This window comes from Daphnia pulicaria, chromosome 7 (assembly GCF_021234035.1).
Source record: "Daphnia pulicaria isolate SC F1-1A chromosome 7, SC_F0-13Bv2, whole genome shotgun sequence".
NCBI lineage: Eukaryota > Metazoa > Arthropoda > Branchiopoda > Diplostraca > Daphniidae > Daphnia > Daphnia pulicaria.
In genome coordinates this window covers 16,554,326-16,581,580 of record NC_060919.1, presented here as the reverse complement: position 1 = coordinate 16,581,580, position 27,255 = coordinate 16,554,326, and the positions used below count along the sequence as shown (strand labels likewise).

At 42.4% G+C, this 27,255-nt stretch overlaps 3 protein-coding genes and 4 long non-coding RNA genes across 13 annotated transcripts in view; 4 read left to right on the top strand and 3 right to left on the bottom strand.

Annotated features, from left to right (window-relative positions):
* The window catches only part of LOC124349017 (hemicentin-1-like), a 28,433-nt gene extending 19,612 nt beyond the window's left edge, over positions 1-8,821 (top strand). For all 3 annotated transcript variants that reach the window (XM_046799496.1, XM_046799497.1, XM_046799495.1), the window contains 4 exons: positions 7,356-7,490; positions 7,622-7,726; positions 7,988-8,050; positions 8,211-8,821. In XM_046799496.1, the coding sequence (XP_046655452.1) occupies positions 7,356-7,490; positions 7,622-7,726; positions 7,988-8,050; positions 8,211-8,374 (467 nt within the window). In that variant the 3' untranslated portion in view covers positions 8,375-8,821. The remainder of the gene's footprint in view (positions 1-7,355; positions 7,491-7,621; positions 7,727-7,987; positions 8,051-8,210) is intronic.
* LOC124349161 lies at positions 373-23,285 on the bottom strand. 3 transcript variants are annotated; one of them, XR_006920151.1, is made up of 5 exons: positions 23,186-23,285; positions 22,985-23,125; positions 22,326-22,767; positions 4,138-4,142; positions 373-383 (listed from the first exon to the last, which is right to left on the bottom strand). It is a non-coding gene; the product is annotated as an uncharacterized LOC124349161 (long non-coding RNA). The 3 variants fall into 3 exon arrangements; XR_006920150.1 differs by having other exon boundaries at positions 22,985-23,080; positions 23,186-23,253; XR_006920152.1 differs by lacking the exons at positions 373-383; positions 4,138-4,142 and having other exon boundaries at positions 22,302-22,767; positions 22,985-23,080; positions 23,186-23,253.
* LOC124348961 lies at positions 10,977-16,403 on the top strand. 3 transcript variants are annotated; one of them, XM_046799383.1, is made up of 8 exons: positions 10,977-11,073; positions 11,163-11,444; positions 12,505-12,672; positions 12,903-12,990; positions 13,175-13,310; positions 14,609-14,838; positions 14,938-15,384; positions 15,730-16,403. In XM_046799383.1, exons 2-8 carry the CDS (start codon positions 11,319-11,321, stop codon positions 16,134-16,136), a joined length of 1,602 nt encoding a protein of 533 aa, XP_046655339.1. In that variant the 5' UTR covers positions 10,977-11,073; positions 11,163-11,318; the 3' UTR covers positions 16,137-16,403. The 3 variants fall into 3 exon arrangements, with proteins under 3 accessions (XP_046655339.1, XP_046655340.1, XP_046655338.1); XM_046799384.1 differs by having other exon boundaries at positions 10,998-11,073; positions 11,243-11,444; positions 15,733-16,403; XM_046799382.1 differs by having other exon boundaries at positions 10,998-11,073; positions 11,243-11,444.
* Positions 19,206-27,121, top strand: LOC124349142. The gene is made up of 4 exons (XR_006920102.1): positions 19,206-19,216; positions 26,370-26,474; positions 26,536-26,675; positions 26,856-27,121. It is a non-coding gene; the product is annotated as an uncharacterized LOC124349142 (long non-coding RNA).
* LOC124349131 lies at positions 20,709-21,933 on the top strand. The gene is made up of 3 exons (XM_046799647.1): positions 20,709-20,956; positions 21,063-21,393; positions 21,455-21,933. The coding sequence occupies exons 2-3, from the start codon at positions 21,350-21,352 to the stop codon at positions 21,744-21,746; spliced, it is 336 nt and encodes a 111-aa protein (XP_046655603.1). The 5' UTR covers positions 20,709-20,956; positions 21,063-21,349; the 3' UTR covers positions 21,747-21,933.
* Positions 23,280-24,531, bottom strand: LOC124349189. Its single transcript, XR_006920204.1, has 5 exons — positions 24,420-24,531; positions 24,216-24,323; positions 23,804-23,952; positions 23,608-23,741; positions 23,280-23,488 (listed from the first exon to the last, which is right to left on the bottom strand). It is a non-coding gene; the product is annotated as an uncharacterized LOC124349189 (long non-coding RNA).
* LOC124349182 lies at positions 25,363-25,864 on the bottom strand. The gene is made up of 3 exons (XR_006920193.1): positions 25,741-25,864; positions 25,579-25,659; positions 25,363-25,518 (listed from the first exon to the last, which is right to left on the bottom strand). It is a non-coding gene; the product is annotated as an uncharacterized LOC124349182 (long non-coding RNA).
* Positions 27,122-27,255: the final 134 nt, after the last annotated feature.

Here is a 27,255-nt window from a genome sequence, read left to right as displayed (position 1 = left end):
GGTTTTTTTGTTTGTTTGTTTTTTCTGCCAGTCGTCATATTTGCGAGTAATATGGTCGCGCGGGAATCGTGCCGTGTTGTTTCATTGATCATTGATTGTTTGAATTAATCAAACATCAACTGAATAATTTTTTTGCTTTTCGTCGGTGGGTGGTGGGGAGTGGGTGAGTTAGCGACTGTCTTGTAGACGAGCATTCGCCTCCTCGTTCACATGTCAGATGTTTTAAAATGGAACAACTTGTCCCGAGTCACGTAACACAATAAAGACAAGGAGGAGGAGTGGAAGGAGGTTTACTATACGCGACGACGGGTCGACGCGAAAAAGATGATGGCGTCTTCTCCGCCGCCGCCACCGCCGTCTCTTTTCCATTCCAATTCTCTCGTCTCCTTTTTCTTCTCTATTTTGCTGCTAGGCACACACACACACACACACAGTCAATTGATTTATCCCCGAAAGTTTATTCTTGCAGTTGGCCTTGCTGTCGATCTTCTTCCTCTTTTCAGCCGCTCGTCAACGTGTACCTCCTCGCTCGTGTGTTTTTCTCTTCTTTTTCTTTTCTTTTCCACTCGTTTATTTTTCTCGTCATAAAAAAGATGAGTTGCGTCTATCTATAAGTGTGCCAATCCCGACGACGACAGTCTTCGCCTCCCCCCCGTTCCAGATCTCCGGGAGAGAGAGCTTGGGCATTATTGGTGGATAATTGGCCGGACGGGAAGATACAAGATCAGTCGGCAACGTTACGCGCTGTGCCCTGTATGTGTGTGTGTGTAACGTGTATCCAGCAACGCAGTAAAAAGCAAGAACTAACATAGATGGCGGCAAATTCAATTCCGCGAGAAGACTATACGTACGTCGTCCATACACAGTGTAGTTAGTCTCTACACTAACTCTCAGCCATCATTAGCGAAAGGGGATTATGCGATCGATAGCGTGATCGATTGCCGGGACATGACAGCCATCGCCAGAACTCTCTCTCTCTCTCTCCCCCTTCCTCACTCCGACGTGTTTCACGTGCGGGTACATGGTGTACACAGGGTCGTCGTGCGGATGATTGGTGAGAATTGGAATGAAAAATGGGAGGGAGCAAGAAGACGGAAGAAGAAAAAAAAAAGAAGGAAGGAATTACCGGATCTGTAGTGGTGGATGGGGTGGTCCAGGAGTCTGAACGGGAGAGATTGAAAAGAGGATGTGTCCATTGGTGGTCTACTTCGCCGGTTTGGTCGAATCGTTTTCAATGCTGCTGGAGACTGGACGGATGTGTGTGTGTGTGTGAGGCGTCGGGCAGCATATCCATCAGAGCGCTGTTAAGGCTCGACCCGTTTTTCTTACATGTCCTCTCCTCCTTCCCCAGATCTTCTTCTTCTTCTTCTTCTTGGTTGGCATCGGCGGCTCATTGATCGTTTACAGAACAGACTGGCGGGTCGTTTCCGTTTTTGTTTTCTTTTGGCGACTCTCGTCCGTTTCCTCCTCCCGCAGTCGACTGCTGCCACTGCGTCATGTTGCATTCTCTATGGTATTGCACAGAGAGGGATAGATAGATAGATATGTGGGCGCTGGGAAGCTATATCGTGTTTTTCTTTCGACAAGAAGGAGCCTGACAGGAAAAGAATATAAGACCTGCCGTATTCAAGTGCATCATTAACGATCAACCGACCGGAGGGGGAAATTAGAAGCCGTGTTGTGGGCTCCAGTAATAATACTTGGCGGTTGCATCGTCGGGAAAAGGAGTATTATAATAAAAAAAGAAGAGGATTGGGAAAGAATAAAGAGAGAGAGAAACTTGATGGCGGACGAGTGTTGGGAGCCAGAAGTAACGTTAGGAGCCTTGTTAAGACAACTCGATCCCTGTGTGTAATCTAGTAGCGCAGATCGCCTATTTATGGTTCCCGTTGGCTAATTCGCTCCAGACGGCAGCCAATCCATCCGTCAATAAGACTCTGCCGAAACATACTTCGTTTTTCTCTGGGTGCAATAGACACACACACAAACAAACAAAAAGTATGAATCGAAATGGAAATGTTGTTCCGGGGCGTGTGTGTTGTAAGGAGCAAACGCCACAAGTTTATCCAGACGGATGACATCATCAAGATTCATAGCCGCTGTCACCCGATTCCAATTGACTCTCTCTCTCTCTCCGTATCAAATATATTCCCTTATTGTAGTCGAGAAAAAGACCAAGATTTTCACCATCCGCATCCATTTCCGTTTATTTTTTTCCGCCGTTATTTCGTTTGACTTTTGTGCTTTCGAGTACGTGAATCTCGGCGTGGCTCTGCCAACAGTAAAAAAAAAGGGGGAAGAAGAAAGAAAGTCTAAGAAGAAGAAGAAGAACGACACATCAAAGACGATCAAGTTGCAATAAAACTACAATAGTTGTCCAATAAAACACTGCGCTAGAGCGCATCTTTTTTTGCCTCGGTTCGTCGTCGTCGTCATCCTTGGCTGCTTTTCCATTCGTTGACTCTATCCTATATATCCTTCGTCGTGTTCCTTCTTCATTTTCCGGGCCTTCCGCCGACTTGTTTGCGAAACTTTTTTATTTTTATTTTTTTCCACCCCCTGTCGATGAAAAGTTGATGGCGCATCTTCTGTTTTTTCCGTGACGAGAAAATCGATCTAGCTCCTGCTGATTTGCTCAAGTCTCGGGGAAAAACGAAAGCACTTTGATCGAGTCGATGCGCTTTTGCACAGGTTGTTGTTCCTGCATTTGTTTAGTTTTTTTTTTTTTTTTTTTTTTTTTTTACTTTTTTTTTCCTGGAAAAGCGAAGCAAAGGCGATAAAGGGGAGGTTGGAAAATTTTAGAACTGTGTTCACTGTAAAAGTTGTTTTGTTTAATATCGTCTTCCGTGAACCGGGGTGGGGTGGGGTGGGGAGGGCAACGGCAACACGGACAACTTGGTATTTTCGCTTAAATATGAATTAGAAGTGGGCGAGCGAGTCGATGGAGCGCAAAGAGGCCAATATAAGTTTTGGAAAAGCGACTTGGAGATGTGTGTGTTGTATATAGTTGTGGGGGGTGGCGCTCTCTTTATTGTGCAAGGGCTGAAGTGAATCAAAGAAGCTGTTTCTTTCTTTCCTTTTTTTTGTGTCTTTTTCCCTTTAATAAGTTGAACTATGTCGGGCTCATCTTGTCGTGCTTGTCGTTTCTCCTTGTCTTCCTGTCCCTGTCTCTTCCGCCATATTGAGACTTTTCCCAAATAGATAGATGTAGGCGTGTAAAGAGGCGGGGTCTCGATGTCATCTTGTCGAAAGGGGGGAGACTAGTAGAGACAGAGAGAGCAGACTAGAGAGATCGCCGGGTGCGGAATAATCACGTGGAAAAGCGAGTGAGAGACACTGAGCCCCCCTAGGATGTTCTCTCTCTTTCTCTGTCTCTCTTGATGGCAAGGCAAGACATTGCTCCGTTGTTGTTTGACGAGCTGAGACCTGAGCAAGTCGCAGGCAATGCATTTCTAAGAGCCTGTTACACTGCAGTCTTAGTGACTATGGAGAGAAAGCCTAGATTCTATAGAGAGACGTAATAGTAGTACTACAACGGAGAGAGCGAGGGCAAAAGACGAGCACAAGCCCAGAGAGAGGAGGAAACAAAAGAATATAAGAGCGAATCGATAGTATATATATGTGTGTGTGTGTGTGTGTGTATGATGTCGAGAGGCGAACACAGCGAGAGAGGAGAGAGAGAGAGAAAGATGAAGGAAGGCAAAGAGACGATGAAAGAGAAGGGAAACAAGAAACAAGATGAAGGTTTGCCAAGAACTTGTGCAAGTTAAGTATACACTACGGCGCTCAGAATGGACAGGGGGAGGGGGGGCCTGTCGATGTGTTCCGGGCGGCATCCCCCTCCTCACCCCCGTCATGTATTTTGGTGCTGGCCTGCTATATGGTCCGCCTTCCACTTCTAGATATCCTTGGCCACTCTCTTTCATCTTTGCAATGGAGTAGACGGATTCAACGTACACACGGGGGAGCAATCAAATAGGGAAAAAGCCAGTAGAGCTGAAATGATTCAACTTGGCAGGCTCTTTCCCCCCCCCCCCCCCATCCTGAATTGCTAAAGACATATTCCAATATTTTAATCGGACTTTGTAATAAATAAGAAAAAAAGGACCTCTTTTTGAACTATTCAAATAGTCAGACAAATACTAAAAAAAAGGGGACTCAATCGAATCATCAATTCATCGTGTAACAATTAAATTATGCATAATGAATATGAAATGGAGATGTAATAGAAAGTGGGAGAGGGGGGGGGAGCGAAATCAAGAATAATTCGTTCGACATTAACAAGTCGACGACCGTCTTTTTATCTATTTTCTTCTTCCTCCCCACTGTTCTTCTGGCTGAACTATAATATCTTTGGCGTATCGTGACTTGAATCATCATCCCAACAAAGTTTTACTCTCCTTTTTTCTTCTTCTTCTTGTTCCATTTCTTGACATTTAACTGCGCGTTGAATTATTCAAGACTGGGTTGTTCGGGCCGATTAGCACAAATTAGGCAAATCAGTATATACGAGATAGAGATCGACGTGGGACAGATAGTCGGTGACTTTTTAACTGAGAGCGAGGGGGGGGGGGGGGCTAGGTTCGGGTAGGGAGAAAAAAAGACTCTTAAGGCAATGAAGAAGAAGAAGCGGAAGTGAAGAACGGAAGCTTTTCACCAGAGTGCTGTATGAGACACCAGGGAGAGAGAGAGACGCTTTCGGTCTTGTACGTTTCTCTCAACTAACTCGATGCCAGTCGTCTTTTCTTTTTTCTTTTCGATGAACTTTTGGGTAGAAAAAGAGTTGAGAGATCGTCGTCTCTTATGTTCAAGTCTTTTTTCTTCTTCTTCTTTATTCTGGGATTATATTCGTTAGATATTTCATTCTTTTTTCCTCGGAGGGAAAGTAAGAAGAAAAAAGGAGATGTAGAAAAGGAAGTGTCGTCTAAAGAGATCCAGAGAAGGAAGAAACTCTCGCAACTCTTTCCTTCCTGTGTCTTTCCTCAGAAGAAGAAGAAGAAGAAGAAGAAAAAGGGACATCAGAGAGTGGAACGGCCGGAACCAGTCTCGTTTCTCAGTTTATATTGAATCAGCTTTTCTATATGGACCTTCTTATTAGATATGTTGCATTTACATCAGGCTATACATCTTTTGTTTGTTGTCTAAAGCTCTTTATCTCTAATATTTGCTTTATGGCCTTTATATTTATTTATTATTTTCTCTTTTATTCTTTTTTTCTTTTTTCCCTCTGTTTGACTTCATAATGGTCTGATGCGGTGGATACATATACATACGTATAGTGCAGCGCAGTGCACGAAGAATTACCTCTTTGTTCACCAAGTTTTTTGCGGCAGTTGAACCGAACCCCCTACGCAACTGCAACTTTTTTTCTCTCTGTTGTTCCCTCTACTTTTGGCTTTTTGACCAGTCGGGTGCTGGGGGGAGAGAATTCTTATGTAACACTAAATCAAGTCGGTGCGCTGCCGCCACCACCACCACCACCACCACCCACTCACTGCTATTCGCATACAAAACGAGCGACTCGCTGCCCTCCCTTTTTCCCTACTTTACCTATTGAAAATTCCCATGATTTAGTGTGCTAGATGGCAGAGATACGTGAGCGACTGTAATCACGCACCCGAGCGTGAAAAACCAGTGTTAGACAAGAGAAGTCTTGCCTGAGAAACGCACCCAAAAAGTTTCTTCTCGGGACCCACTTTTTGGGGGTTTGTTTTTTGTTTTGTTTTGTTTTTTCTCTCCCCCTGGGTGGGGTGGGGGTGGGGTTGAGACGTCGTCGTCTTCGTCTGCGGCGTGACCTCAATCCGTGCGGAATGATCCGTGAGATGCGGAGGGTGGAAAGATTCCGTCCGGTTTGTTTTATGGCGTGTTTTTCTCCGTTGACAGAATCCTCAATTGTTCTTTTTCTTATTCTTTTTCTTCTTCTTTCGTGTAACTTTACGTCTTGTCTTGTCTGACTAACCCCCTACCGTCTTATGATGTAGGCCTCTTGTCGGCGGGATGTTTGAAAAGGGGAGCGGCTGATTTGTTTTATCTTTGGGCGTTGTCTTGTTTTCACTCTAAGCGCATTTGGTAGTAGGCCCTTGTCAACTTTACTCGAGTGGCCATTTATTTATGCCAGATAAACATGAATAGAAGACCCGACTCCGACTCAAACCCATAGACTCTCTTAACTATGTGTGTGTGTGTGTGTGTGTCGCACAAGTTTTCCGTCACGAGTTCTTCTTTTATTTTTGGGGGTTTTTTTTTTTATTCGTTTTGTCGCTCCTTGGGCGATACACACACACATTTATAGTTGGTCTAAACAAAATAGCCTCGAGTCGGCGAAGAAAATGTCCGGCCTGGAAGTTGTTTCGCTTCACTTACTTTTCTCTCACTTGACGGACGCTAGCTGCTGGACTTGTTGAAGATGGCGCAAACAAAAAGGATTGTGCGCGCAAAGTAAAAACCTCGCCCGGCCGGCCGGTTATTTCTTCTTCGTTGGCATTTATTTTTTTCGGGAGGAGGGAGGAACTGTCCGTCTGTTCCGTCGTGGATAAGCATAGGGTGAATAAGATGTAGGACTGAATGTGAGTCATGAGTCCGAGAGAACGAGAGAGGGACCGATTCGTCTTCGTTGCTGGACCAAGACACTGAGGATAAGAGACTGGGCTCTGTAAACGCTGCCGGGCGGCAACCAGCCTCGAGTTGTGTCGAGTCTCATTTGGCCGAAGATGGATGGATTCCACTGGCAGCTCCGCTCACCGAGCAGTAACGCGAGTCTGACGACACACAGTAATAGTCACTTCACAGACAACGTCAACATGAAAGGGCCGGCCGGCAGCAGCAGCAGCAGCAAAGTGGCGGGCTGATGTGGTGGTGGTGGTGATCCAACAGGAACTGGATCGAAAGTGGTCGAATTCGCCTCTATGATCCACTCATTCGCCTCTCACTCTATAAGTAGTCAATAAATAGTGCGCACCGTCTCATGATGGTGATGCAATCGTCGGTGACAGCTACGCTGAGCTTCATTCACGATGATTTGTGTGACTGATCGCCGCCGTCCTCCTTATCCGCCCTCCCCTTTTTGGTTTCGCCGCTCCGCAAAAACGACCTCGCAAATCCACCGGGACAAATCCGTTTTGATCAATAGCCAGAAATAAAGATGGAAAGGAATGAAAATATTATGCGTGTGTGTGTGTGTGTGTGCCCTCCTTTTTTGGCATTGTGCAATTTTCCGTACAAAGTCGTTGGCCATTGTCGATGGGGAAGAATCGGTGACAAGATCATCGATAAGTTGATTTGTGGGGTTGCGATGACGTAATCGTTTTCGGTTTGACAGTGTAACTTATATTGAACTTTTTTTTGTTTCGCAACAGCTGCTTTGGCGTCGATCGTGGGCGCCTCTGAACTTTACGTGCGGACGGGCAGCACCATCAGTCTGACGTGCATCATCCAAGGATCGGGTTCCATCCCGCCACGTGTCCTCTTTTGGTTTCACAATTCCAAGCCGAGTAAATATTAAGAAATTCCATTTCACATTTGAAACGTCTCCGCTTTTTAATTTTTCTAATCTTTTCCTTCGTGTTTTCCTTTCATTTAATGACGCACTTTGGTCTCTCCCCCTCCCCCCCGGTCGGCACAGTCGCGCTCGATTCTCCGCGCGGTGGGATATCACTGGAAACGGAACGAACGGTCACGGGAATGTCATCCAAATTACTCCTCACGCGTGCCACCGTCCAAGACGGAGGTAATGACCCATATATACTCGCTGAACTCTCTTTTTCTTTTTCTTTTCTTTTACTGGGGTGGGTGTGTCCGGAGGCTTTGGTTTGAGAATACTAAACTCAACCTTGTCTTACGGCATGTCGACTTTGGAACTTGACTTTGGTTTTATTTCTAATTACTCTCTCTCTCTCCTACTCTCTCGTTTGGTCTTCTCTGGGCCTTATGTCACTGGCGTTGGCTTTTTGATGATGCTGCAACAATCTTGTTGGAATACTTGAAAAAGGAAACTACACTTGCGCTCCTCCCGGCGCCCAACCGGCTGACGTCACTGTCCACGTCCTCAACGGTAAGTCATTTCGAGTTAATTCACTTCCAACTTGTCAGCTGACTCTCTCTGCCGACTGGTTGAAAACACCTCGTTATTTATTGATGGTTTCTTCTTGTGTTGTTGGGTTTCTTTTTTTTTCGGGGGGGATGAATCTGGGTGGGGTCGGCTTTTTCTGCAGGTGAGCATCCGGCCGCCATGCAGCGAGGGAACAGGAGTCCATCAACCAACGGCGGAGAAAGAGCGGCCCATTTGGGTGCCAAATGTCTCTGGGCCGTTCAAGTGATTGCATTACAGTATTCCATCCAGCGCTGGCTATTCGGGAGCCCGTCTCCCACCGTTTAATTATTTTTTAAGATCCGAAAGGAAATGCGGCACATCACATATAGATGGGATTCAACTTGTTTCAAGGACCCGCGCTTTTCAAAAATTCAAAAAAAAAGAAAAATTCAAAAAAAAAAGAGAGAAATGTTTTTGGTTTGTTTTTTTAACAAATGAGATTTTGGTTTTTCCTCAAAAAATGAAATTCTTTTACCATCCCGCGTCATTCTCTTTTTACTTATTATTCTGATTATAACCTTATTATATATATTATATAACTATACTGCGATTATCATCATCCTCTCGAGTGAAATAGTACGTGACGAACAACACAATCGTGACATTTTCACCCTTTTTCATCTCTAAATCCTTCACACAAAAAAAGTCATTCCCCACTGGAATTTTTTTATTTCTCGGTTGTTGTACTGTGTGTGTGAATGTTGTTTTTACACAAAAAAATATGCTATCGTTCATATATTTCTATATATAATAATTAAGCACTCCTCCCAACCCATCCTCCGACCCCAATCTGTACGTGATTCAGTTAAGATTATTCCTTACAGATGATGATGACTTTGTTTGTTATATTCCCCTTTTCATTTGATCTCTTTTTTCTCTCTCTCTTTTCGGAACTCCCCCCCCCCCCCCCTCTGGCTCCGTAAATACCCCCCACCGTGGATAAGTCATGGTCCCTCCCAATGATGATGATCCTGATGATTGGCTGGAAGGGAGAATGAACAGTCAGTGTTTGAACAAAAGGAAAAAAAAAAAAAAAAAAAAAAAAAAAAAACGGAGAAATGTCATTAATTTCGTTTGCTTTTTTTGTGATTAGTTTCACGCGCGGGACGAGGCGGCGGGATTGTAAAACCGCCGTCGGAAAAAAAAACCCGCCGGTTTCACGGTCTCGTATGGTGGAAAAAATGGAAGAAACGAGGGTCTTTTCATCTTTTTTTTTTCTTTCTTTTGTCGGTGACATGAAAGAAGATAATGAGCCATGGTTATACCCCTCCCGCCTCGCTGTCGAATGTTTGCTGCATCGACACACAAATATACTCTCCCGCCTTGACAGATCTGATTACGCTGCCGGGCGAGAGCCAACAGTGGGGACGTGCGACGCTCCCGCCGAATCGGATCCGGATGATGCAAAAGAGAGGGGGGAACCGTGAGTTTATATAGCAGAGGCTTGGAGAGAAGGAGACACCAGGCCGGGCGGTTTGATGGGAGAAAATCCAATTTGTATTCGCGGTTATATCTTTTCACGATAGCAAATGCAAACACAACGCGTGATAACACTCACCCGTGTTGAAAAGGAAACCCAGGACTTCGACATTTCGATCGAGTGAAAAAGAAACAAATCCAAAATTTCAATCAACGAAAAAAAAAGGGAAGGAGCTCTTTTTCTTCTTTTACCCTGGCGTTGACGACGATATGTTACACAACAACAACAAAAGAACGGCTAATGAAAGGTAATTAGCGAGCTCTTCTTCTGGCGGATGTATTTTTTTTATCAACGATACTACACCACCACATAACCTTGGGGCGGGGGAAAAGAAAAAGAAAAAAAGTTGGTACTGTATGTATTACAGTTATTTATCGTCATTCACGGTCCTATTTTTTTTTTATTATTTTTCTCATGTCGTTTTTCATCGTTTCCCCGTTTTTTTTGTTGATGTGTTTTACTATGCGTGTCTGTTGCACACGCGGTTACGCGCTGTGATCTCATTTTCCTTGGGCTTGATTCTTTATATTCTTTAATCATTTTTATTTTTATTTTCTCTTTTTTTACTCGCCGTGGTTGCGTATTAACTTTAATTATAGGCGGTGACGACAGGCGGAAGTTGCCTCTGCCATCCCACGTGTGTCTTCTGGCACGAGGCGAACGGGGGACTCGTGTTACCTGTACGGCCAAGGTGGTCTCTCCCGAAGAATATCGTTGATGTATTCGACCTTGCCGGACTGGGCCGTAGAGAGAGAGAGAGAGAGAAAGAGTATTAAATATGTAATATGTAAGTACGTGCTGGCCGAGAACAGATGCGAGGGGAAATAGGGGAGAAGCCAGTCCCTCGGTCGACTGCCCTTGTAGGACGACGTGACGATCGACCGAGCGCGCGCCGCGACGTCCACCGCAGGGCAATTGGGTGTGGGCTACCGAACGCAAAACCTTAGCAGACAGAAAATGATCCAGTTGCTATATTGCCATCCCCATCGATTGTATTCATTATTGAGAATCCAGCTTCCTGCAGACTGCAGTATATTAGACATTGATGGAATCTGTTGCCGGGCCGATGCCGAAAAAAAAATAGCCAAGTGAAATCGCTATCGACCGCCATGATTTCAGTCGCGCTCCGTTTGAGATCGAAAACAATTGCGGGAAAAATTTAAAAAATAAATAAAAAAGTGTCCGGTAAGTAAACCTTGGAATGTCCTTTTATAGTCCAGTTCATTTTGGTTTTGGTTTTTTATTTCTTCCTGATGAAGAACCTGTGTATACTGTTATTACTCTAAGTAATGGTCTTACCTACAACACTTAAAATCGAGAGGAAAGGAAAAGTGAAGCCTTGAGGCGCTTTTACGTTTGCCTACCAAAAACTCGGACGGACTTGGGGGTATCTCTATCTTGTGTGTCTATCTTGTGTGTATGTATGTATATAAGGCAACTGGCAAACTAACAAGTTCTCACATTCTCTACCACTCGCTTGTCACTGACGAACACACTGTTTGACGTAAGTTGTGTGTGTGTTTGTGTGTCTGTGTCTCCGTCCGGTGATCGTTTTAAAAAAGACTTTCCTTTTTCCACTCTTGCTGTTTTTAGAGTCTCTTTTCCTCTTGAGTCTTGACTGGACGACATTCTTTGAGAAAATAAAACAAATTCTCCTTTCCAATTTCAAAAAGTGGATCTAGAAGCAGCATACACCCTCAGCAGCAGCAGCAGCTTCGTATTATCTAGTGTCAACTAGATTCCCGAGAGATGATTATCCTGCGACCACTTGTCACGTTCCTGGCCGCCCTGCTGGTCTCCTCCTCCTCCTGTCTAGCTCAGGATCGCTCAACTTATTGCCGCCTTTCGACACGGCACACACTGTGTCGATTCCAGGTAAATAAGAACCCCGTCTCTGTGTTGCGAAACGCTCGTCACACATGATGAGATTTGAAACTCTTTTTTCTTTTTTCTTCTTCCATCCGAAGCGGATTGTTGTTGTTGTCCGAGCGATGGACAGAAAATGTCTTTTCACATTGCGTTGAGAGGGGGAACGATTTGGTTTTTCTGGAAAAATAGGATAAGCCCAGGATTACAATATATTGAATAAGGCGGGGGTTGTGACATTTGTCGGATATTGATGAGATTGATACACAACATGCGCGTTGGTAAATGTCGAATAAAGAGAAATTTCTTTTTTAAAAGTTGGCAGAGCCTTTTTTTTTTTAAATAACAAGTCGTTGTTGTTGTTGTTGTTGCAACAACTGGTTTTTTCGAAGCACAATAGATTGTTGTAACGTGGCCCTCGCTTTGTGCTTTTTGATCCCCTCCCGCCGTCTATTTGAGAGCTGAAATCGAATTCCACAGCATTGAATGCAACCTCATCTTGTTGTTAGCCTACAAGTAGAATCGCCTGAAAAGGTCAGAAAAGAATCCCAAGGAAAATGATGCGAAAATGGTAATACTTGTAACTGGACCGATGCAAATAGATTTGGCGAAGGGGGAGAGGGGAGATGCATGTGCGTATCTTTTATTTAGATGAAATGCGCTCTAGTACAGTATACTACTAGACATCCGTCCCTGACAAATCGAAAGAAATTGAGTTACCTCGCATGGCAAATCACATCGACCCGACCATAAAGTACTGACGACGCCACTCACTTTTGTTTTTCATTTTTCCCCACCTCCTTCTCTTATATATTAAAAAACTCTGCGATGAATGGAGAGAGAAACTAAGTTATATTCGCATCGTTGAAACTTTTCGGATGAATTTTTTTTTTTTTTTTTAAATTCCAATTTCGTTTGTGCTTTTTTGTGGGGGTTGAACTAATCCGGCCGGCAGTTTTTTGTTGCCATTTGTTATGGTATTGATTGTGCGTTTCCAATGCAATGAATGTTAATGCTCTTTTTTTTTTTATGATACGATGGGGACTGGCGTGTGCCTACGACCAAACAGAGCGACGGCGAGCAGTGCGGGAGCTCCGTTTCGAGACGTGGCGTGGAAGACAAGAACCGGCAGGTAATCTTGGACGCGCACAACGCGCTGCGGTCGATCGTGGCGTCGGGTCAAGAGTCACGCGGGCGTCCAGGTCCCCAACCTCAAGCTTCCAACATGCAAATCATGGTAGGTTGACACACACACACACACACACACGGCTCTCATGTCGTGTCAAATAACCTTCCTTTAATAATAAGAGCGTGCGCTTTGCTGCTCTGATTTGCCTTACACGCGTGACTGGAAACATGTCGTCAATCTCTCTCTTATTCTCTCTCTCTCTCTCCCCCCCCCCTCACCTCTCCTTTCTCTCTTGCGCAACAAAATGTGTGCTGGCTGTGCTCTCTGAATGTAATCAGACATGGGACGAGGAACTGGCAACCGTCGCTCAACGCCTCGCCGAGCAGTGTCTATTTGAACACGACTGCAACGAATGCCGCAAAGTGGGTAAGTTCTCGGTGCGAATTATATTCCCGCGCTTCAAACGCTATTTTCGTCCAGAATATTAACGCTTAGCGCAGCATTGTAGCTGTCGTTCTAAATTTGTCTCCACCCTTTTCTGGACTTTTTGCACGCGGGATTTATTTTCTTTTTTTTCTTTTTGTTCGGTTGGGTCGGGGAATCGGTTTAGGTCGATTTCCCGTTGGTCAGAACTTGGCTGTCGAATGGACGACCGGCCCACCTTTGCCAATCAACTGGAAGACACAAGTGACCAGGTGGTACGAGGAGGTCCAAGAGTTTCCCAACACATCTGCCCGCAAATTCGAGTAAGACCCATCAACTTGAGCCATGTCATCTGATTTCGTCCCTTTCTAATCAAATGTATCGATCCTGGGGTAGCTCGCCTATTAATATTTGTTGTTTTCTATTCGAAAATGGCGCTCTGCTGCTCTATACTTGGAACGCGCAACACTTTTGTCGTCAGCAATATATGGTGAAGGGGAGAGGGGGCATCGATTTTTTGTTTGGCAAGTCCATGCATATTTACGTGGCACTCTCTACGAGCGTGTGCGACGCTATATGCTATCCCGGTGGATGTATTCATTCTTCTTTTTTTTTTTTTTAATTAATTTTAGATCAGAGAAGTTTCGGGTTGCGAAAACTATAGAAACAGCCGAGTCAAGTGCACCACCGAGTCCCCTCACCCCACCTACTATTTTGGGTTGAGTTCCTGTTAGTATTGCTCCCATGCTGGGGTTTGTTTATTTCTCATTTTCTCGGCTGACGACTGCTGTCACAGCTGCGGGAGTTGCCTCGTCAGCTTTCCTTCCCTCCCTTGACTTTGATGACTTAAAGACTGACAAAAGTTTCATGAGCTGGGTGAATTCATTCTTCATTGCCTATAGGCCCGAGTCTATCTTTCAGCCGCCGCAGAGCTATAGATTCTTAAATGTTGTTTACGATCAAAAAGTATTGTCGGCGCATCAGAATAAAGTCCAATAAAAAAGTAGTGCGTAGTCGCATAGGCTTTCATTAGAGTAAAAGGATCCTGCAGGATTCGCCCGTGCCACGCGAGACCGCTCAGTACTCGGAAAATGTTGTTTATACAGAATGGGATTTGTACAGCACACACAGACGTACTTGGAAGGAGAAAAAAAAACCCAAGAAATCTATCCAGCCTCTAATCTTAAGAGGCTCTTTGATACGTAAGCAAGTCTCGCTAGCTAGGTTTTTTTTTTTTCATGAATATACTCACCGCTTCGTAAAGTCTGAGCTCGCGTGCAATCTCCTTGATGGAAATGGCTCATCAAACCCTGCTCCCCTATACGATGTGGGCCCTGATTTTTTTTTCCCGTCAACTCACGACTAAACCCTGGGCGGCATTCAACAGCTTTGAAAGAAAGCCCCCGCTTTTTCATCTTTCTCCGAGTTCCCTCTCAAGACGGTTTAGACATTTTTCGGGACTAGGCAAATGTTCGCTGTTGGTTTAGCAGTATTTATTTCTATCGCCTAGGTAACCCTCTGTCTCCTTGTGTCGCCAAGAGTGGCGCCTCATTAAAAAAAAATGTGAAGTTGCCATCAACTACGGTCTCAACTTAATTATCGAATCTTTGTTTATTGGTAGGTTTTCGGTAGTGACGGGTCACTACAGTCAAATTATCTGGGCTGATACGAATCGCGTCGGTTGCGGATTCACGTCCTATCGAGACAACGGAACCTTGGAGACTAATCTCTACGTCTGTAACTATGGGCCAGCTGGAAATTTCATCGGATTACCCAGCTATAAAGTCGGAGCGCCTTGTTCTCAGTGTCCCGCTAATACTGCCTGTAGCTCTCGATTCAGCAGTCTGTGCGGTACGTAAGACATACAACATACATACATGGGCTAGAGAGATGTAAAGAGAATGACTTGCCATTGGACATGATTTATCGATTCGTTTGCAATTAACTTAGAATCCCCCAAGAAAAACCCCGAGATTTCCGGCGAATCTCCTTCTGAAGAATTAGCTAATGAAATTGTGCCCGGATCGACAAGCAGACCCGTCCGACCTCCGCCGAAAGTGACGACGCCTACTGTTTCAGTTACACAGCGACCCACAATTACGACAGCGATCGGCTCGGCCGTCACAAAGCGGCCGACTGCTCCAACACGGCCCGTCGTAGTCACGCAGCGGCCAGCAATGAAGAAACCCACGGCGGTCACGCAAGGACTGATTGTCGGCGTCACTTCACGCCCACCATTATTTCTGGCGACGTTGGGCAACAACAACAACGTCACCGCCGAGGAAACGGTCGTCGTCCGCAAAGACTTGGTCTGTCAAGTAGGCAGGGGGGCGTGTCGGGCCGTGTTCAGAGGCACCGCTTGGAATTTCCGACCTCAGCCTTTTTCCATGAATCAAAGCAAGTATCTCTTCGTTTCCTCAGTTATTTTTTTTTAATACGTGATTCATTTGCATATGTGAAAGGCACACTCTGATAACTCGGCAATGTGAAAACTGCTGGCTGATTCAATGTGTGCCCTAACGAGTGTAATGCACTAACGAACTCGTGATTTAACTGAGTGCACAAATATTTTCTCTTGTTGATTTCTTTTTTTCTCCCACTGGTGTATTCTCATTTAAAAAGGGCGGGATTCATCAATGCAAAAAGTTAGCCGTGTGTTTATTGAATCAATAGTGACGAAAATCACTATTCCGGAAGATTCTTAATGATTTGTTTGCTTCTGGTTTGTTGCTTATGTTGTAGCAGGCTATCTGGAGACGAACCTGGCGGTAGGCGAACTGACGGAGTTGCAAATCAGCCAAAACTTTCCTGCTCCAAAGGCAAACAGTCACTCGTGCTTGAGCTTCCAACTAAGACAGGAGGTTGAAAACGATCAAAAAGGGACATCGTGGCTCCTGCCACCTTTGCTAATCAAAATTCAGCCAGAGAAAAGCCAGTCTGTTGTGGTGCCCATATCCAGTGGCGTGGAAAGCAAATGGGTTCAAGTAAAGTTGGCCGTCAGTCGGATACGGACTCCCTTTAAGCTGCTTTTCCAACAGACTGGCCCTACGTCGACCGACGAGACGACTAATTTCTCACCCCTCTCAAGAGCAACTCTTCGTCTAGCACTAGGAGAGATGCGAATTTTCAGCGGAAGTTGCAAACAGTAAATAAAACTAACGGCGAAGTTTCATTCGGATTCCCCCACCCAAAATATTTCCTCTTTCAAGTATCCAAGGCAAAAAGTCAAAATGATACGTATACGTGGTACGTGACAAGATACAGCTAATTGATTACACCTATTGATGTGGTCGATGAACTTGACAGATTGTTTGACATGCATCCTATTTTATAAAACCGTTTCATCTTGTTCTGAAATGATTGATTGCGGCAATTATTTGTCTCGCTTTGAATACGCAAATATATTATTGAAATAATATTTTGGTTGAGTTAAAATGCTGGTGTGATTCTGTTATCGGAGATCATTTTTGAAGCTGAAGTCACTAGTCAGAGGGGAATTGAAAAGTTTAATGTTTGAAACTGAACTTGTGTTTCGCGCATCAGGCGAAGTTGTTTTAGATTTTCCCAGTTGCATTTAGGAAATCATTAAATCAATCACATCGCGGTTTTCAGCTTAAACTCGGTTGTGATTTACTGATTTCAGCTGGTGTCAACCTAATACAAGCCAATTTCTAAAATATTCAGAACAGTTAGGCCTACTTTTCTTTAAAACCAACGAAATTCTACTGATTTAAAATTCTTTTTAAAAATAGCCATTAAGTAGCCTAGATTTATTGGTTTTCCCTATATAGTACTGAGATCTTGCGAGGGGGTGATAAACCAGTTGTTTCCATTTTTGTTTATACTTTATCGACTTTAGACTTACTCTTTTTTTTTGCAGTTCCTTTGGAAGCAGTGCTTCATAACTTCATTTGTCTATAGTCATTTCGTGTAAACAAATTAGTGTTAGTCTATTCCGGACATTGGCGGTTTATTGGACGTCATTTGGTATTATGATATTTTTTTTTATGAAACAAAAATCACAAACAGTCCTTCATATATTATTACGGTACGAGTCACCTGAGCCCCGTTCAAATCCGGGGAACTTTGGTCTAGCGTAAATTCGAACTCTTTTTCTATTCGCTTTTCTGTAGCTTAATCATCTGCCCGTAATAGATTTAAGCATGGGAAATCTGCCCAGTACTTTACTTTAAGATTATCACGGCGATGCTATAGACATCTGGTGGTGATGTTGCGTCATAAAAGATTGCGTCATCACGGCGACGACATCCGATGGGCATGTTTGGGCATGTTCCATTTTGGGGGAGGAGCTTGTGTCCGTGACAGACACAGGCTCCTCCCCCCAAATATCCGTGACAGACACAGGCTCCTCCCACAAAAGCTTGTTCTTTTATTATATATAGATTACCTTGATAACGCATGCAGATCATGCAGATGCAACCTAAGTGGTGTGGGATGGATTAATTGGATTAGTTATCGATTGTCTCACTAGATGATAGTGTTGAATTGTTGTCTTATTAGATGACCGTTACAACTTAAGCCATCAACCGCAAATTGGCCATTCAAGCCGAATAAAGACAAATGCTTTTCATAAATGTGAAGGATCATTTGGAGGATTTCTCCAGAAGTCAGCAAAGATAAATCTCATTCTGATAATTAACAAGTTAGCAATCTAAGTGTTATTTACCAAAAAGGTCACAAGTTTAAGTGTCGTGAAAACTGTTCTGAAAGGCAATGGAAACTGGGCGAACATCGTCGATTGGCAATCACCTTGTTGAAAGGTGAGTGGAGCAAGAACTTAAAATATTCATGAAATATTTCCTACATCAAGTTGTTTTCTCATAGATGACATTTGAACAAATCCCTCTTAGTCCCATAAGCAAAGCCATGACCATTGGGGGATCCTTAAATGGTATTTGGTATGATCAAATCTGTGTAGGTGGAATCGGTGGAAACACATTCGACTTTTATTGCTGTCGATTTGGGAATCATGGACCCTACATCTTAGTGCATGGACATCAGGGTGCTTATTGTTTGTGGCACCACATTGAGGTGGTTATTGATCATTTAGTGTTCTATTTTCTTTGTACTGACACTTCCCATATCCTTGAAGGAACAATGAAATCCAGCTGTCGTGTTTAACAGGCATTTTGATTCTGATGAAGACTTCATATGGGATCCAGTGATGACTTTGCTCTTACTGTAAGTGGTAGTAGTCCTCACATTTTTCTGTTCGACTGTCTGTCGATGATATCTTATTTTTGTTATACCTTTTATATGTTAAATTTCGGTTAGCGTCGATCAGATTACTATAGGCTACATACACCTTGGATTCAGTAGTCTCACCAAGAGGTATTCCTCGCATCACAAAAAAATTAAATAATTATAAAATTCCTTTTGAACGCTTAGGTTGTGTGGCACGAAGTAAGTCGTCCTCAAATATATGGTTTTAATTTGTCCTGCATTGCATCTCTCGGACGGTTGCTTCCGATTGCATCTCCCGGCTTGCTTCAGGAGCAGAAAAGAAAGTCATCCAACTTTTTGAAGCACCTCATAATTTTCTAAAGAATTTTACCCAGGTCTGTCGTATTGGTCAGCCAATTCCAGAACGTAATACCGTTTTTCATAAATCAACTTTCCCACATAAAGTATTTAACTCAACATTCAAAATCGGATTTGTATGCAGAAAACCAAATTACGGAAATTCATCTCATCACAGAACATAGATTATATATTTGAATTATTATCCCTTTTCTGATTTATTTTTTATGACGCCTCTTTTTCATAAGCTCTCCCATCTGAATAAGAACCTCTTCTTCAAAACCCACTTTGTCCCTAGGTGCAGAAACTGTACGGACAGGACACGGTTACGAGTTATTCAGTCTAGCGGCTGATCCTTAGTGCTAATTTTTTGTGTCGGCCTCGTAGGCCCAGAAGGTAGAACACGCATCTGTATTCATTTGGGATTCATCGCACCGGGGGTATGATTGGAAAATTGGAAGCCCAGTGAAGATTGGACAGTAAAGTCACGAGATCGCCAAGCTGCTGCAACACCACATTCAACACCAAAGAAAACAAACAGCAATCTGAATCGGATGTTGAAAAAGAATGATTGTTCAAACGCCGACAGAAAGAATCATCGTCGAGAGAAGAAAAAAGGGAGAATGCAATATCGGTAGTTCCAGACGAAACCGTTTTCCCCAAACTTGTGGAAGATACAAAAAGCGGAGTCTTCCTGGACGAAGTTGATGACAGCCAATCAAAGGCATCGTCCCATCGAAAACGAGCAGCCAAATGAGAAGCCAAAGAGCGAGCTGGTGTCGGAAGAAAAAATATCTCGTGTCGAGCAAGGCATACTAATCCAAACTGCATCTACCACTCCTGATGCCACCATCTTAATAGTAATCGAAGAAACTCCTGTGACTACCGACGCAAACATACCTTGCTAACGCAGGTAGGTTTCACTGATATAAGACATCTGCTTCTTGATATTAATTTCTTTATTTTTTATAATTTTAACAGTCTCTGAGTATGAGCGTCTGCCAGTTGGTGAGAGGTGAGAACAAGACAGCTGTTGCATTCAGTTTGTGGTGCTGCCATTATTGTCCTTGAATGTATTGGTTTTTCTGACCAATATCTTTAAACCAACACAGAAACCAGAAACAACTCACAAAAAAGTAATTACATTTTTATCAATTTCTAATGAAGAAAGCTACAGATTAAGTAAATGGGAGACCATTCAGTAGAAAAGTCTAATAATCCATTGTATTTAGGCAACAACGACTGCAATGTAGATCTCTACGAATAAGTTTCTAATAGGGAGGAATTTCAAACGAACGTTAACGAATAAGTTTCTAAAGAGGAATTTCAAACGATCGTTTAAGTTGAGAAAGAAGAAAATAACGGCTCGATACAATCAAATCAAAGAAAGACAAAACCAGAGGAGAGACGCCGCAAATGTTACTTGTCGCACAATTCCTGGTGATGGTGTGGCGTTTTGATGTCAGGTGTCGTTAAATTACATTCCGACTTGTAACTACACCGACTTTGCAACCAGATTCTTCGCCATTTCCAATTGGAATGATCAGTTTAGGTCAGTCAAAGTTTACTAGACATTTCCATGTAAACTTTCGTCCTACCACAAATGTCGCACTGCCCTGTAAGTATATTGCTCACATTTTAGTCTACGTATATGAGCCTAAGAGTCGTACACTCGTACGTTTCTTTAGAATGTTTAAAATTAAATTTAGATATATTTTCAACATGTTCCCAGTGATGCAGTATGTATTTATCATTTTTCAATCACCATTGTAGAGTTCCACCTGCAGACTGGTCGGCCAGTTTGCATGTCCTTCACGCTTGAAGGTCACGGTGAAAATTACGTGTAAAACTGTCAATGCGGTGGTGTAGAGGTTGGGTGAGAACTGGACGTGTTGCATCCTTATCAAGCAGGTACAATTGCCGCAAGGCTCAGCCATTTCGTATTCATTTTGATTTTGGTTGTTGTAGACCCATCCCCAGCCACGACAACCTGCAGAAGGAAAGGCACGTAAAACTTGTCATGCAGTGGTGTAGAGGTTGGGTGAGAACGGGATGTGTTACATAACCATTTGGTATTCATTTTTATTTTGGTTGTTGTAGACCCATCCCCGGCAACGTCGACCTGCAAAAGGAAAAGGCGGTCCGCCTGTCCTTTACATTCGAAGGTCACGGAGATCATTACGTAAAACGTGTCATGCAGTGGCGTAGAGGTTGGGTGATAACGGGGCGTGTTTCATAATTTTCAAGCAGGTACAATAGCCGCAAGGCTTGAGAGGTGAGGGTGACAAAAAAATCGTATAAAAAGGAGAGACAAAAGGCCAGAGACATTAGTCGAGTGAGCATCTCCGACACGGCAACAACTGCAGCGCACTGCGCACTTTCTGTCACCATCTTCCTTCTTCACCGTATTGCCAGTTCGCATCCATGGGTAAATATTCTGTCTTTTACATTAAGATTGGTATCAATCCTACTTTTTTTCTATATGTATGCCTTTTATTATTTAATATTTATGTTTGAATTTGTTTAATGTCTAGTTAATAAGGCGTCATATGCTGTTGGGGTTGTATCGTTGATGGATGGGTTGAACACTTGTGTACCGATGTCTCCTTGGTATGGCGGAAACCGAACCGCTCCGCCGCCTTACTATCCAAAAGCAACTTACGCAACGACCAGTTACTGCACCGAGGTCTACAAGTACTACACTACTAAGGCACCGGAGTTTTAACCACAACTTACGCTGCCCCGAGCCACTACACTGACGCCCTGAAGTATTACTCTGCCCGAGTTACTACACCACTAAGGCGACGGAGTGCTACATCACATGACTACGCATGCTGCCCCATCTTGCTATACCGATGCTCCCAAGTATTACTCTGTTGTCCGCTACTTATTGCACCCATTTTCCTAAATACTTCTCTGTTCCCAGATGCTACACCGAGGCTCCCGCTGATTACTCCACCAAAACGTTCGAGTACTACACCGAAGCGGCAAAGTACTTCTCTGCCCCGATCTACGCAAGCACCACTGAGGCGGCCAAGTATTACGCAGTCCCCACTTACTACACAGAAGCTGCTCTTTCGTGCTACGTTGCACAGAAATACTACACTGATGCTCCAGTCCACTACACCACGACCTACGCTACGCCTAGCTACAACACCGCAGCCCCCAAGTACTTCACCGAAGAAGCCGCCAATTACACAACTACGTATGCTGCCTAGTTTACTACATGAGGAATTTAAGTATTACCCTGCCCCAACCTCTACCAAACTGAAGTTCATATGTATTACATCAGTAATTCTCCCGACTATGTCACCAACCTACGGTACTCCGACCTATACACCGAAGTTGTGAAGTATTTCTCTGGAAGTGTTGAAAGATTGCTGAAATACAAGATTGATTGAAAATAACAAGTGCATTCTCTATTTTCTCCTTAAGTAACTTTCCTCCTGCTGATAATTGCATGATGTGAGAAAATATTTCTGAGTGCTATGTAAACTTACAAATAATTGATTTTGCAAAATACAACAAAATTCAAACCCATGTTTTACACTTTATAATAATTCTATAGATGTTTTATTAAAATTCAAAGTCCAATTCCAACAATATTTTTCTTAAAAAAATTCAAATAACCACCTTATCATTTTCTGCTAAGTCCAGACTTGTTTTTGGAAAAAATTTACAAAATTTCCCTTACAAGTCTTTTAAAAAAATTTCGCGAAACTTATTTGATTTTTTTATTACAACAAGATTTATTTTATTCGAATATTTTATAGCATACAAAATTTTATAATATTTACATATATTTTTCATGTGGCCCCCAGGGGGGGGGGGCCTGTCGCTTTCTCTACCGCGATAATAACATGATGCAAGTTATAGTCAAGTTATTATTTGTTTGGCGCAGAAAGCTTGTTTTATCTAGCAGTTCTCGACTGTGTCAAACCTGATATTGATCAGGTTGCCTCAATTGTATACTGCATGATTGAATGAAAACTCAAAAGACAACAGATCAAACTTTTAACTCAGCAACACAAAAAGCAATTCATATGGCATAAACGACAACACAACAATTTTTAAGTCGGGAACCCAGATGGAACAGCTCAACTACAACAGCACAGCAACTTCGGGATTACACTGCAACCACATGCTCCATACAATGGTTCAATCTGTCTTCGTCACACCTTTCACTATTTGGCTGCAACAAGGTAACCACCACCAGCGTTAAAGAAGTGTTTGTTATACCTATTTAAGAAAAGAAAATTATTTTCGAGAAACACAACTCTGTAAACATGCATGCACATTATAAAAGAATACAAAGAGTATCAGAAAACTATGCAGTCCAGCAGAATAACTTTGATATCTGATTCAAAATTTCTATAGTAGCAGAGCAAACTGGTCTACTCTCTAGTCATGTTAACTAAATCTGTACTTTTGTAAGACATTTGATCCAAATAATTACTTTTTGCTGTTGATTTGCATGGGATGAGACGTACGCCTAACAGGCAGCGAGACACACGAGGCACGCCATTTCGGAAATGTACAGGCAATTCCAAGTCTCAGTTGATAGATTTGGCAACTCGGTTTCTATGTGCTAAATCACCTATAAATTTTCACATCAACATATCACATTCAATAACAAGAGGAAATTAACGATAAATACCTTTTAATTTTCATCGTGAGAAACGTCACAACCAACAACCCATTTCTGCTGCGTCTTGGAACAAAATATCTCTCCTCTGAAGACACTAACGCTACCTGGTGGACATCATTTGAGCCACTTATTCACAGCCACCTATTGACAGCCATTAGATTCCTGTTCCAAATGACTGAACGCAACGGTTGGATTGCTTCCTTCGAGACAGCATGCAGCAGCTCAATTGAATTCGACATGCCTTTCGGCTTTTACTAGCTGGCACGAAATGAATCAAATGAGCATGACCACCAGATTACTCCAGCAGCTTTCCTTATGACACAAATACACAAAGTTTTTAGTTAGCTTTTCAAACTTTGTAACTCTTTCAACATAAAAATCTATAATATTAACAGAAAGTGTTGGGGGTCAAGACAAAAAATTAAACTTACAATTTTCTGAAGAAAAGAATCATTTTCCTGCCTGTGGCTGAAAGGCAACAGCACCAGTTATCTGTGTTTTTAGAGTACGCACAGTGAGTTGAGTTCCAACTAACTTTGGCATCAAACAGTTAGTCATGTTGAATCTAAAGGAAATATGTCAATAAATATTCCAACATTCTTCCAATAAATTAAAGTTAATGGCTACCTGCTGCTCGTGTTAACATTCAGAAAAATACAACACATGTTGGTATGTGACCAGTGCCCTGCATTTGTTCACATTCTTCTCTTAAGCTGCTGCAATAAACGTGAAGATTACCCATGGCCTTGATTATATGATATTTTTCATAGCTTTCCCTATGACAGAAAATAAAAATAACATCAAATAACAGTTAAAAAACCGAAAGAAGAATAATACTTGTACGTCAATGAATTATTTGTTGAAAAACATGTTCAGAAAAACAAACATGTTCACACTGGGGTAGTGACCCAGTAGTGACCTACTGACCTACCAAGATCAATAGAAAATTAGAAACTGCTGATAATTAGACAAATATGAACTTAGTCTGGGAATAAGTATTTTTAAAAATGTGTGACTAAGACATTAATGGTTTTTTTACCTGTATTAACTGCATGATGCATTCAGCAGAACGAAGATTTTTAATAAAAGAGTTGGTGGTAGTGATGGTAGGCTACTTGTATGCTAATTTTTCCTTTCCCGTTCCTTCCTACAGGTTAGATTGAGGAATTTTGAATTTGATCCAGCACACATACGGAATAAATCACATCACAAACAAGTTGCACAGAAAATAACTTGAATTTACTGATGAATTCATCGGTAATTTTCATGGAAAAATAGGAAAACTTTTGACAACCACTGACACAACAATCCGCCATCGCATGAAAACGACGACGCCTATGTCATCTATTGGACACTTCTGACACCCCAGGTTCATAACGCAATTTACTTTGGTATGGCGACCGTACAACTCAAAAGTCAAAAGACAGAAGAACTCCATCGACAATAGAACCAGAATATTTTAAATCATTTTTAAAATTTCTTTGTATGCGACAGTAGAACTCAAACGACAGTAGAACTCAAAGCCGTTGCGTTCAGTCATTTGGAACAGGAGTCTAATGGCTGTCAATAGGTGGCTGCATGGTGTATTAGTATGGTGGGGGATCTTATGGTTGGAATCGGCTATCTCGGCTGAAGCCAGTGGTCGGCTATGATCAGCGCTGCCTGGTGGACAATTGGGTGAACTATGAGCTAAAAACCCCCTTGAATGCTGTCAACGGTTTGAAAATTCTCTAAGTCCGATTGCACATTGCTTGTGTACTTAGTAACCTATAATATCCTATTTTGATTGTTATTAGACTAAGTAGATTTGTGCTCTATTAAAATTGTATGAAATAACCAAAAATATGAAAATAAATTGAAGCAAAAAAATTTAATTGAGATTATTTTGTATTTACATGCGCTGTAGTTCCGAGTTTGAAACTTATAACAACTACTAACTTAAAATATAACAACAGTTTGAGACACTGTATAGTGTTTTGAAATACCAGGAAGAATAGAAGTGACAGGCACAGGAACTGAATCAATCAGAGTGTCGTCTTGGTCTTGGCTTGACCCAGGATCGAATTTTACAAAATGAAATATAACAACAGTTTGAAACACTGTACAGTGTTTTGAACTACCAGGAAGAGCAGAAGTGACAGGCACAGGAACTGAAACCATGATAGTGTCGTCTTCAACAGTGGCTTGGCTTGACCCAGGATCTAATTTTAAGAAATGAAATATATCAACAGTTTGAATCACTGTACAGTGTTTTGAAATACCAGGAAGAGCAGAAGTGACAGGCACAGGAACTGAATCAATCAGAGTGTCATCTTCAAACATTACTTGGCTTGGCCCAGGATCTAATTTTAAGAAATGAAATATAACAACAGTTTGAATCACTGTACAGTGTTTTGAAATACCTGTTAGAACAGTAGTTATAGGCACAGGAGCATAACCCATCAGAGTGTCGTCTTCAAACATCACATGGCTGGAACCAGAATCTAATTAGAAAATAACAAATAAAAAAATTATTGATTTAAAGGAAATTGCTCAATCAACATAAGTTGTTGATAAAGTTATACCTGAGAGAGCATTTGTGCAAAGCAATTTAGTTGTAGGTTGGGAACTGTTCCTACGATCTGTGTGGTGAATAGTAGTTAACTGATTTTAAACAATGCTGGAAATAGGTGTCCCCAAAATTGACGTAATTGTTAAACGTCTTCATCAAAATGACGCCAGCACAAGCATGATGAGTCCAAAAGCCCCATTTTTGGAAGGATCCCTCTCCATTCCTCTAGACGATGTTTGGGTACTTTGAAGAATATAGCTGGACCATTTTCTTGGTCTCTTCCAGTACAACAATCTAATATAAAACACCGTTTCACCATTTTTCGATAACTTTTAAATCACACATCAATGACACAGTTACTTCGCATTCACAATTTCACACATAAAATGGCCGTCTGCAAACGAACGAGAACCAAAATTTATAAATTATGAAAGAATTTAGTATATTGGTTCATAGAGGGCACTGACAATAGCCGACCAGCCCTGCAATTGGCTGTTAAGAATTTCGACTTTTGCCCTAAGCTCCGCCTCTTGTCCGGAAACTGGCTTCATTCGAGATAGCCGATTCCAACAAAAGTTCCCCCACCATACTAATACACCATGGTGGCTGTGAATAAGTGGCTGTATGATGTCCACCAGATAGCGCTATTGTCTTCAGGGACGCTCAGCGAGTCAGCGGCCATTATGATTCAAGACGCAGCAGAAATGGGTTGTTGGTTGTGACGTTTCTCACGATGAAAATTAAAAGGTATTTATTGGTAAATTTCCTATTGTTATTGAATGTAAAATGTTGATGTGAATATTTACAGGTGATTTAGCATGTAGAAACCAATTTGCCAAATCATTCAACTCAGACTTGGGAAGTGCCTGTACATTTCCGAAATGGCGTGCCTCGTGTGTCTCGCTGCCTGTTCTTAGGCGTACGTCCCATGCAAATCAACAGCAAAAAGTAATTATTTTGATCAAATGTCTTGCAAAAGTACTACAGATTTAGTTTACTATAGAATCTTTGAATCAGATATCAAAGTTTTTCTGTTGGACTGCGTAGTTTTCTGTCACTCTTTGTATTCTTTTGTTATAATGTGTACACAGTTGTGTTTCTCGAAAATAATTTTCTTTTCTTAAAAAGGTAAAACAAATGCTGGTGGTTACCTTGTTGCATCCAAATGGTGAAAGGTGTGACAAAGACAGATTGAACAGTTGTATGTATGCTGAATGTGATTGCAGTGTAATCCAGATCAGTTGCTGTGCTGTTGTAGCTGAGCTGTTCCATCTGGGTTCCTGACTTCAAAAATGTTGTGTTGTCGTTTTCATCCATGCCATATGAAATTGCTCTGCCAGTGATATTTTGTGTTGCTGCGTAAAAAGTTAGATCTGTTGTCTTTCGAGTTTTCATTCAATCATGCAGTATTCGACTGAGGCAGCCTGATCAATATCAGGTTTGACACAGTCGAGAACTGCTAGATAAAACAAGCTTTCTGCGCCAAACAAATAATAACTTGACTATAACTTGCATCATGTTATTATCG